Genomic DNA, 10575 nt, shown 5'->3' on the forward strand with positions numbered 1-10575 from the left:
TATCTGCAACACAAGCATGCACATACATATATATGTATATATATATATGTATATATAATATATATATATATATATGTGTGCATGCTTGTGTTGCAGATATACGTCCGCCGCTCAAGAGTTGGTGATGTATGCGCGCGGAATCCTCGAGCCCAAGGTCGGCTGGCGGACCGTCGACGAGACGCCGTCGTCGAGCGATGACATCAGTGCCTTCGTCATCCCGCTCTGTTGCTATGGCAGCAACGCGCAGATGCCCATGTCGCCGAAACTGACCGTCGGCCGGCCGGCCGACTGGTCGGATGATGCGAATTCCGCGCCGGCCGAACAACCGGACGACGTTGATTCGGACTCAGCGAAGCAGGAGGTTGGCGGTCAAGCGGGTGACCGGCCGGATGGGGAAGCGAGCGGGCAGCAGCAGCAGCAGCAGCAATAAGAGAGAAGTGCCGTCACTGTATGGAGCATTGGTCAAGCGTGAGGGTCTTGGCTCTGGACTGTGATAGCTACGTACGTTCCTTCCTTCCTTGCAAGCTAGATGGGCACAATCTCACTAATGCTCCTTCAGGGCTCGAAGGTCATGACCTTGGGCTGCAGGCCTTCATGCGAAACACGGTGGCAGTCTATGAAAAGCACGTATAAAAGTTACGGGGGATTTTTTGCCTGGACGTGGGACCAATTTTACAAAATCACTTGGAGAAAGCGGGTTTCTTTTTTGTAAACTAATGATAGATTTTTACTAATGATTCTCTTGTGACCAATTTTTTGAATTCCCAGTGGCTGGTGCTAATATCTCATCGAGGCAATTAACTAAAAAACATATATTAGTGTTATTTTATTTAGCGATATATACAGACAGCAGGCTCTGACTATTAATTGATTATGTTATATATTAGGTTAGATATACATGTATAAATATATAAATCACTAATGATTAAATTATGTTGATTCATTTTGTATATTTTATCTCATCATTTTAGTCTTTATACAGCATGTATATTGTCTGTAATCAACTAGAATCATTCTGTATGGGATCATAATTACGTAAAATCGTCGTGATTTTACTGAGTATATTTTAACACGGTCAAATAGACACATAGACGTGGGCACTACAGTGGTTGTGGTGAAAACCGATTTATTATTTTTTTACGTATAGCGATTAACGGAGTGATAACTGCAAGATGAGAGCCAGTATGTCGTCTGCTCTTCCATGCGTGATGAGAAGTGTTGTGCTTTACACATTCCTAGTGTTACATCTATATAATTATACAGAGTAAATAAAAACTAACTTTTGTTTCTTTACACACTCCTGATATACGATAATATAATCAAGTGCCTTTGATTGATGTAGTTGTGAGTTTGTCAGACGTTGTTCGGATGCTAGTGGCTGTGAGTTTTAAGCACATGCGTTGTGATGATAGGTTTGTGAATGTGCAATGTCTGTTGATGTGAGCTGCTGTCCTCAGGGGGCGTTACTGTACAAAGTTTGGGAACATTTTTAATTAACAGCCAATTATACCGATTGGAATCGCATTGCAATATCAAAATAACAGTTTGGTTTACGAGATATCAGTTTTCTCATTTTTTGTCGCGTGAAATATTTCGACTGCAAGCAATACATTTCATACTTTCAACTCAACTTGCTATTTAATAAAGCGTATTATATTTGAAACGTGTTTAAAATACAGACAATACTTTCTTTTCATACATCAAATGAATGATAAACCACTACCCAATCATGCAATTAAAGTATAAATGGATTTTTAATCCATGATACAATTCTTGAAAAGAAATGAGAAATCTCGTAATCATCTTGCATCCAAATTATACTAATAAAAAAAAAGACTGGCAGAAATCGAATAACTTTCAAGGGTTTCTACTATTTAGTCTTACAATGTCAATGATAACTGATACAAAATGGGAAAGTAACCATGTTTATTGGGAAAGAACTAAACACTTATACGCATTCGAGTACATATACTGTAACTTATTTCAGCACACACGGGTGTAAAGACGTTTTAATTAATGACAAGGTGATCTTACTGTCACTGATCATTACTTGGCTCAATAGTACGCTGCCCGTTTATATAAAAGTTGAGTATAGGATAACTATTGGTAAGTAGCATTTTCTCAGTGTTAATCATGGTTTGGCAGGAAAACAGTACACATCTTCATACACGTATGGCCCATGTTTGTGGAAACATCCACCGTGAAAGTATATCGTACAAATCGCCTGTCCCCAGACTCACAACCCAAGCTAATACTGTCGTGTAACATATGCCGATCGTGCAGGAGGAAGCTAACACACTACCTTGTAACTCGCGGGAGTAGACAGTACTAGACACAGTACCCTACTATTACATACTCCGACACACACACACACACACGTATTTAAATGATATTAGCTATGACAGCGCGCGAGAGAGAGAGAACTGGGAATCTCCGGATATATAGTGTTTATAACGAACACACACACACACGCACGCACGTACAACCAAGCACGCACCCACACAACAGATGGCACGACACATTCAACTTTGTGCGTGAACATTTTGACAATACCGACATACATTTTAAGACCGTGGGCAGACATTTTGAGAATGCAGGCACACATAATAATACCGTCATACATTTTGCGAATGCAGGCAGACAGTTTTAGAATGCAGGCGGTCATTTTGAAAACAGGCAAGCATTTGATAATGCTGGCGGACATTTTGAAAACACAGGCGGACATTTTGAAAACATGCGGACATTTTGAACAAACAGGTGGACATTTTGAACAAACAGGTGGACATTTTGGAAACACAGGTAGTCATTGTGAAAATACAGGCGGACATTTCAAAAACACTAGCGGACATTTTGAGAACGCGGGCGGAGAACATTTTTGAGAACGCTGGGCTAATCGTCGTCCGCCGACGCCCGCCCGTTGTTTTTACTCTTCGCTTTCTTACTCGCGCTCCCCTCCTCGTCGGACGCATTCCGCTTCCGTCCCTCCGGAACGGAGAATTTCATTTTCACGAGTAACTTTCCGGATTGTGGAGTCGCCGCCGCCGCCGCCGCCGCCGCGTCGGATCCTTCCTCCGACGAGCTCGCCTTCTTCCCCGGCGCCACCTGGGGAGTGGCGGGGTTGCCGCGTCCCGTAACGGTGAAGTCAAAGCTGTTTGCCACCAGATCGGATTTGATCTCGTCGAAGTACGCCTGCAGTTCGAATCGCGAGCGAAACCTCTTGCCCTCCGGACTGCGAACGTCGCGAAACAAAAGGACATCCGATTAAAACGTACGTCGTTAATCGTTAGTTAATTCGTTAAAGGAATAATATGTCCATTGATTATGCAATGTTGACGAATGCTAGAGTAACTGGCACCTTGTGTAGTTAATAAGTACATAACCTTACATCCAAATGCGTATTAGTTTGTCCAATATCACTGCTGGTTACTAAGAAATGTCTAATTGAAATCCGCAGTCCAAGAAATCGGTTGTTTACAGTTTCAAACCGCTGCCGGCGAAGCGGGTGTGATATACAGATTTATAGTGCACCGGACATTTTCGCACGCATGCTCGGCCGTATGCAATGCTATCATCACTGATTTCGTAAACATGGGCGCTCGTGATAAGGAGCTTTTTGTCAGGGCTGTCCATGTGCATCCGTGATTAGTATGTGTTTTACTCCATTTCCATGTTTAGTCCGTGGCCGTGGTTATACCGCTGACACCTCCACTTCATCTGGCGTCCAAAACATATACGGGCCGCACAAATGTTTACGTCATCGGCGACTCATCGCTCGACTCCTGGATGACATTTACGGCACTTAAATGAATATCAACAACCGATTTCAAGTCTTGCTTGTAATGTAACCAGCAGTGATATTGGACAAACTAATACGCGTTAGGCTATAAGGTTATGTACTTATTAACTACACAAGGTGCCAGTTACTCTAGCATTCGTCAACATTGCATAATCCACGGGCCTAGTATGCCTTTAATTAACTTCGGACTGCAAACCGACACGAAACGACAACTGGTTAAAACGTACGTCGTTAATCGTTAGTTAATTCGTTGACTAACTCCGGACTGCAATTCGACGCGAAACGACATCCGGTTTAAACGTACGTCGTCGATCGTTAGTTAATTCGTTAATTAGCAACTTCGTTAGGTGGGCTAACGAATGACGCGCCACGCACGCACGACTACAGCGGGCCTAACCTGTGTATGATGACGTCGTATTTTCCCGCGGACTTTCCGTTCTTCCTCTGCGTCAGCTTCCTCGTCCAACCCTCCGGCAGATTTGCGTCACTGAACATGGGCTCTGAAGTAAAACTTCAACTTAAAACTTGACAACTTAAAACAAGAAAAACCGCCGTCACGATACCAGACTAAGTACTGAAACCACCTAGAAAGCTGCACTATTTCTCCACAACAAACAGCCCGCCCAGGTATAGTCATCAGAACCGTAGCTAACGATGGGGAGGGATGGACGAGGGGGGCAGTTTCCCCACTAGAGAAATGTAGATACATGACGTAGTCAAAGATGGTGTAATGGCAGTCACGTTCTCAGAACACACCGCACACGTGGCTCTCCCTCCACCCAAGGCAAAGTACATTAGCTACGCTCTTGGTCATCAATACTGTCATGTGGTTACGAGCCCAATATTTCAAACTGCCCTTTTTCGACTAAAAAATTCATCGCACGAGCGAGAGACGCCAGCGAATCACCTGGGGATCCGGCGCATTTCATCGCGGTCGCCGCGGTAACGACGACGTCCCTCTGTAGCCTCGTGTACTTGCTCTCCGTCTTCCCCGCGGCCTTCACCCTCGCCGGGTTCTCTCTAGTCGACTGATCCCTGACGCGCGAGTCGTCGTCGTCGTCGTCGTCGCCGCCGCCACCGCCGCCGCGAGACTTGAGGGGTCGTCCGGCGATGGAGAAGTCGAAATCGTCGGCGATGAGGTCAGAGTGAACCTTCTTCAGGTAGGACTTCAGCTGGTACTTGTAGCGGAACACCCTTCCCTCGGGGCTGAAAGACAGAATCGGTGACGGCGTGCGAAGTTAGCGCTGCACACCGCGTTTAATTCGCGTCGATGATGACGTAAACACTACTGATAATAATATCCATACATGACACATACGTTGTATCGCGCGAGTGGATGAAACATTACACGGCTTTAAAAAAAAACTTTTATTCAATTTTTTTGGCTGTATTTTCATTCATTCCCTATCATACTAATACCATTGTATCCGATTCCCCGACTACAAAACTTTCCGGAATCGTTGCATGCTCTGTTGGGTCCAGTATTAACTGTAAGCACGTCTAGTTAACGAGAATACGTGATTATAACTCCCACCTGTATATACGGACGTAGTATTTTCCGGCCGACTTTCCCTCGGTCCTCTGCGATACTTTCCTGCTCCAGCCAGCAGGTAGATTCGGGTCCATCAACATGGGCTCTACGCACAAGATCAATTCCTTTGATTAATCGATTGGATTTTGATTCTGATTACAGGAGCAGATCTAGCTTTAAGGAGAGGGGGGGTTGATATTTGAGTGAAGGCGTGCCAAAGGCACATGGTGTTAGGGTGGTCTGGGCACATGCCCCCCCTCCCACCTGGAAAATTCAGGCAGCTGTGTAGTCACAGGGGAAATCCCCAGTTTCTATCAGCCTGCAGACTGACTTTTTTATTTTTGGCCTCATTTTACTAGTACCATAATATTAGTCAGTGACTGAATAGGGGGGGTGCAACCTCCCCAACCCACCTCTAGATCTGCCACTGGATTAATTGATTGGAAAAAACGCTGGAATAACTACGTTACAGTCCTGCCTATAGAATTCAAACACATCGCCGCGTTAATTTCGCGCTCGATCGCACACTTTCCTCTCCACTCTGCACTCACCTCTCGCGACGCCCGCATATTTCAGTTTGTCGGACGGCTCCTCTCTCGCACCCTCCTCCTCGTCCGTCACCCTCTCCTCCTCCCCTCCTCCCGTCGCTCCTCCTCGCTCGCCTCCCTCGTTCGCATCGCCGCCTCCTTCCGAGTCGGAACGCCCGCTCTCCGGACGTCCGGATTCCGAATCGGAATCGAAGTCCTCCGCCCACCAGTCGTCGCCTGGACTGTCCGTCTGCGAGGCTGTGTCGACGCGGTATACCACCGTACCATCGCTGTTCACGTACTTGCTGATGCATCGCGGAGCCGGGTCGTCGTTGATCTCGCGCTCGATCACGATCTTCCCCGGAGTCGTCTCCCCGTCCGTCGCCGCGCAGTTCCGCGACTCGACGTTGTTGCCGGGGGCGACGTCGTTGCCGGGAGCGACGAGATGCACGGCTTCGCTTTTATCGCATGCCATTGCCTGATGGCGGAGACGAAAGTTCGCGTAAATGTGCGTGCGGACACGCACACGTGTATGTATGCTATGCACTCACACTCGCATTGTCACTGGCATCCGATGTTCATGATGTAACTCGTGGATGTATAAGTAACAGAAGTTATAACTTATAATATCTTCATTTATTGTATATTGAACAAGAAATGAAGAATTGAAGAAGGGGAACTGGAATTTGAATATGTACTGTACTGTACAGTAGGTACCGTATTTGCTATATATACACGACCTGCTGTAACGGCCACTGGTAACAAAAACATCATTTAGCCGACAACTGTGCTAGGACAGAAATACAAACCACTAAATAGCATCCTCTTCTGAGAAATAGTAAGAAAGGGTGAAGGCTTTATCTAACCGCAACAGTCTCTGGCGCTGTCCGCAGTGTACGCTGGAAATAGTTCGTGTTCCAGTTTGCACTACATCATGTGTGAAATTTCACCCTTATTACACCTTATTTTCAGCATTTGCATTCATTCAACTGCATCAAAGGATTGGTTAAATTAATAAGGATATTAAAAGCTACCTTACGACGCATACGATTGCAATGTGAAACCTGTATATATAATTCAACTTTATGTTTTCCCGTTTGTTGTTGTTGGTCTCTCAAACTGACGGAATCAGGGAGTGAACCCGAAGCGCTTACACGAGATCAGACCGGTCACTGGTTCTACATCGTCCGCAACGTGCACGACCGGTGACCGGCGCCATTAGAAGTTGTTTTGCTTTTGGTGGCGGTTTCCGTAAGCGCGGAAAAACACTTGTAATTTGTTAAAATCATAAAAATCATGGCATCCGAAGTTCCTCCTTCTACAAGAGTGATCAGCAAAGATGTAAGTATTGATAATAAGTACTAAGTTAGTAAGTATTGTCATTTTATCTGTGGATTCATTATGCTTGTAAGCTGTGTACTTGTGGACTGTGGATAGGCACTGTATAATATGATGCATCATCATGTATGTACAACATCATGCACGGCATCCACATGGACACGTGTTCAAGTATACATTACTAACAATATCGGTGATCTAATGACGCATTAACAGACATGCTAAAATTACCTAATATCACCTGCAGCTAACCGTGATTTTTTTAATTACTTGGATAACAGAGTATTAGTAACATTTATAGCCTCTAGACTGAAAACATTTGAGGAGTGAATAAAAACTTGTGGCATTGCCATAATAAATAATTCATAGGCTAATTTCAATATTTTCCAGGTGATCGGGTCAAGGAAGTGGTTGGAGTTATCAGAGATCACATACAAAGATGAAGAAAACAAGGAGAGGTATCGGGATCTGCGTGTTAGGCGCGGAATCTTAGCAGGGTTTCTTATACATAGTTTAAGTGCGGCACAGTGGCGCACTGCCGTTGTCAAATTTAACATCGCCGTTGTGAAAATGTTCCTGTATTTACCCGCCGTTGTCAAAATAGTGTCAACTCAAAAATAAATAGATCACCACATGCTTCTGGCATATTAATTTAAACTGCCATGTGCGTTTATTGAGTCATGTGACGCTGGGTCTTTTAGTCATGTACGTGATGCGATATTTTTTCCCAAACTGGCCATTACTTCCTTTGTATAATTTTCCCTCCGAAGAAACCCTGCTTCAGGGGTAGAAATTAACTTTTGAAGAACGTCCAACGGACTCCCTGCCCTCAAAAAGAGGGAGTCCGCAGCAAAATGAGGGAGTCCCCACTCCCCAGTCTGAAGTTCAAAATTAAAGATATTAGCAATAACGCATGTGCTTATTTTGAAGATTCATGCGGTTGCACGTCTGTCAAATTTTCTTTGGATGTTTGCTGGAAAAATACGGTAATTCCGCGAGGCCGTGCTCTGGAATGATACTATAGTTAGTATGGCAGAATTTTCAGGGAGTCACGTCACATGCACGGACTCCTGCATATGTCAAATCACGGAGTCCGGCAGTAAATCAGGGAGTATTTGACTCCGGATCGACTCCCGTTAATTTCGCACCCTGCTGCTTATAGTCATATACCCTCCGTCCAAATATAACCTCTTTATTGATCTGTTTACACGTTCACAGTGTCACCTTCACATCGAGTGCGATATACAGGATGCTCATGCATTTTGCAGATCGTGGGAAATGGTGGCGAGGAAGACGAGAAAACGCACGATGCCAGGCGACGGTAGGTATAGTCAGCCAAACTGTCAAAGAATTATTATACAAGCTATGCAATTATCCAAACATTCTCAACTTTTAAACTTGTAAAATCGGCAGCAGTCCACCATTGGTATTTCGTAATAGCAATGCGCGTACGATGAAAGTCCCATTCATGCTCTATAGAATACTCTTACTTGTCTCCAAATAATGACATGATGGCCCAAGTTGCAAATCAAGTTTAGCACCCGAGATTAGTCAGGGTTCTCCAAGCTTTTTCATTATAGCATGGCGGGTGCTGCTTTTACGGTCCTGGTTGCAAATCGCCGAAGGCGGTTTGCGTGCTAGGGGGTTCCGAACTTCCGGGGGCTATGATATTTAGCATGGCGGCTATGATATTTAGAGTGGCGGGTGCATTTTAGGGTGGCGGGGCTCGACGATAGCCTGGCGGGCCGCCAGGCTATAAGTGCTCTTGGAGAACCCTGTTAGTATATCACATATGCAAAAACATATTGCAGGGATCCCAAACTATCCTTGATCCAACATGACCTGGCTATTGCCTCACTGTTTGCATGAACCACACTTTACTGTAGTAGAAAGTGGACAGTGCACTATATGCCACTACCCAGATACAACAATGTAAGTAATTAACTAGGGCCAGGGCTGTAGCTAGCGGGGGAGGGGGAGGCAAAGGGGGCAGTTGCCTCCCCAGAAAAAAGTAGATCCATTACATGGTCAATGGCGGTCACCTTCCCAGAACAAACCACGCATGTGGCTTTTCCCCTCCACCCCCTGACAAAATGGGTTAGCTACGGTCCTCGTATATAACCCAATGCGGAGTAGGTACGTACCCTACTCCGCGATTGGTTACATCACCGACGACACAGCCGGTACCCCGCCGTCGTCACGCCGACGCAAATAACGGCACATTCGAGCGAAACCTCTGCATACCGGCGTCTGACGTCGCCGTGGCGACCGTCGTTGCTTGCAGGCGTCGCTGTCATCGCTACGCTGCGTAAGACACTGCATCTTGATATCCTCGTCCTCGTGCGTCAGTACCGGCCGCCACTCGATCGATTCACCGTGGAGTTCCCATCAGGTAGGCGACGATGCTCGTTAATTCATTAACTTGTTCGCTCGTTAACTAATCTGGTCATTAATTAATTAACTAATTTGCTCGTTAACTCGTTCATTTGTTAACTCATACACTCGTTACCTCATTGACTCGTTCCTTCGTTAACTCAACTCGTTTGTTCGTTAGCTTATTCATTCATTCATTTGTTAACTCGTTTACTCGTTAATTCATTAACTTGTTCGCTCGTTAAATTGTTTGATCATTCACTCGTTAACTCATTTACTCGTTAACTCATTTGCTTATTTGTTCATTAACTCATTTACTTATTAATTCGTTAGCTCATACACTCGTTAACTAGTTCGCTTGTGTTATATTGTTCACTCATTCTGTCTTTCATTTCGGGCGTACGATCGCTGCGGCGTGTTTTTTTCCTGTAATGTCCAACTATTTTGTTTACGTTTTGTATCGGAACTAAATGTATCTACTCTACTTGTGCTGACTCTACTAGTGCAATGTTACAAACAGAATTCTTTTCAAAGTAAAGTTCAGTCTTTTAGCACAACAGTCCTTAAAATTGAAAAGAATTCTGTTTGTATAAGGCACAAGTGGATACTAGTGCAACCAACATAATACTGTTACAGTCTACCCTTACCCTGAGATTAATTGTTGTTAGAATTTATCTGACTTTTGGAAACTATGAATCTCATGTCTGTATGAACTGTAACAGCATTATTACGTTATAAACCTCCCTCCCTCGGCAGGGCTGGTTGACGACGGGGAGACGCTGGAGGAAGCTGCGGTGAGGGAGCTCAGGGAGGAGACTGGCTACGTCGGCACGGTGAAGCATCAAGGTCCAGGTTCGTACGGGCTGGGTGGGTGCATGATTTCACGTAGAGAAGGGGCTGGTTGGTTGGGGGAGAGACATGAATGATATCACGTAGAGAGGGGGCTGGGTGGTTGGGGAAGAGACATGCATGATATCACGTAGAGAAGGGGCTGGGTGGTTGGGGGAGGG

The 10575-nt window shown here is 45.1% G+C and overlaps 3 protein-coding genes across 5 annotated transcripts in view; 2 read left to right on the forward strand and 1 right to left on the reverse strand.

The window, feature by feature from the left end:
• The window catches only part of LOC106816982 (protein phosphatase 1H-like), a 10857-nt gene extending 9299 nt beyond the window's left edge, over positions 1-1558 (forward strand). For both annotated transcript variants that reach the window (XM_014821625.1, XM_014821626.1), the window contains exon 10: positions 97-1558. In XM_014821625.1, the coding sequence (XP_014677111.1) occupies positions 97-430 (334 nt within the window). In that variant the 3' untranslated portion in view covers positions 431-1558. The remainder of the gene's footprint in view (positions 1-96) is intronic.
• Positions 1559-1635: 77 nt separating this feature from the next.
• On the reverse strand, positions 1636-6976 carry LOC106816983. Of its 2 annotated transcripts, XM_014821628.1 has the most exons (7): positions 6889-6976; positions 6664-6753; positions 5879-6332; positions 5331-5433; positions 4704-5002; positions 4194-4296; positions 1636-3229 (listed from the first exon to the last, which is right to left on the reverse strand). In XM_014821628.1, the coding sequence occupies exons 3-7, from the start codon at positions 6327-6329 to the stop codon at positions 2890-2892; spliced, it is 1296 nt and encodes a 431-aa protein (XP_014677114.1). In that variant the 5' UTR covers positions 6330-6332; positions 6664-6753; positions 6889-6976; the 3' UTR covers positions 1636-2889. The 2 variants fall into 2 exon arrangements, with proteins under 2 accessions (XP_014677114.1, XP_014677113.1); XM_014821627.1 differs by lacking the exon at positions 6664-6753 and having other exon boundaries at positions 6889-6968.
• A 62-nt stretch (positions 6977-7038) lies between these two features.
• The window catches only part of LOC106816984 (ADP-sugar pyrophosphatase-like), a 6819-nt gene continuing 3282 nt past the window's right edge, over positions 7039-10575 (forward strand). Inside the window, exons 1-5 of the mRNA XM_014821629.1 lie at positions 7039-7195; positions 7583-7650; positions 8461-8513; positions 9477-9584; positions 10322-10417. Coding sequence (XP_014677115.1) covers positions 7151-7195; positions 7583-7650; positions 8461-8513; positions 9477-9584; positions 10322-10417 — 370 coding nt within the window. The 5' untranslated portion in view covers positions 7039-7150. The remainder of the gene's footprint in view (positions 7196-7582; positions 7651-8460; positions 8514-9476; positions 9585-10321; positions 10418-10575) is intronic.

Source organism: Priapulus caudatus, unplaced genomic scaffold, assembly GCF_000485595.1.
Source record: "Priapulus caudatus unplaced genomic scaffold, Priapulus_caudatus-5.0.1 Scaffold1550, whole genome shotgun sequence".
Classification (NCBI taxonomy): Eukaryota; Metazoa; Priapulida; class Priapulimorpha; order Priapulimorphida; family Priapulidae; genus Priapulus; species Priapulus caudatus.

Coding starts and splice junctions, on each gene's coding strand:
- LOC106816983 (XM_014821627.1), bottom strand. Junction 4,297..4,703: donor GAAATGCGCCGGATCCCCAG/GTGATTCGCTGG, acceptor GTTTTACTTCAG/AGCCCATGTTCAGTGACGCA. Junction 3,230..4,193: donor TACGACGTCATCATACACAG/GTTAGGCCCGCT, acceptor CGACGTTCGCAG/TCCGGAGGGCAAGAGGTTTC.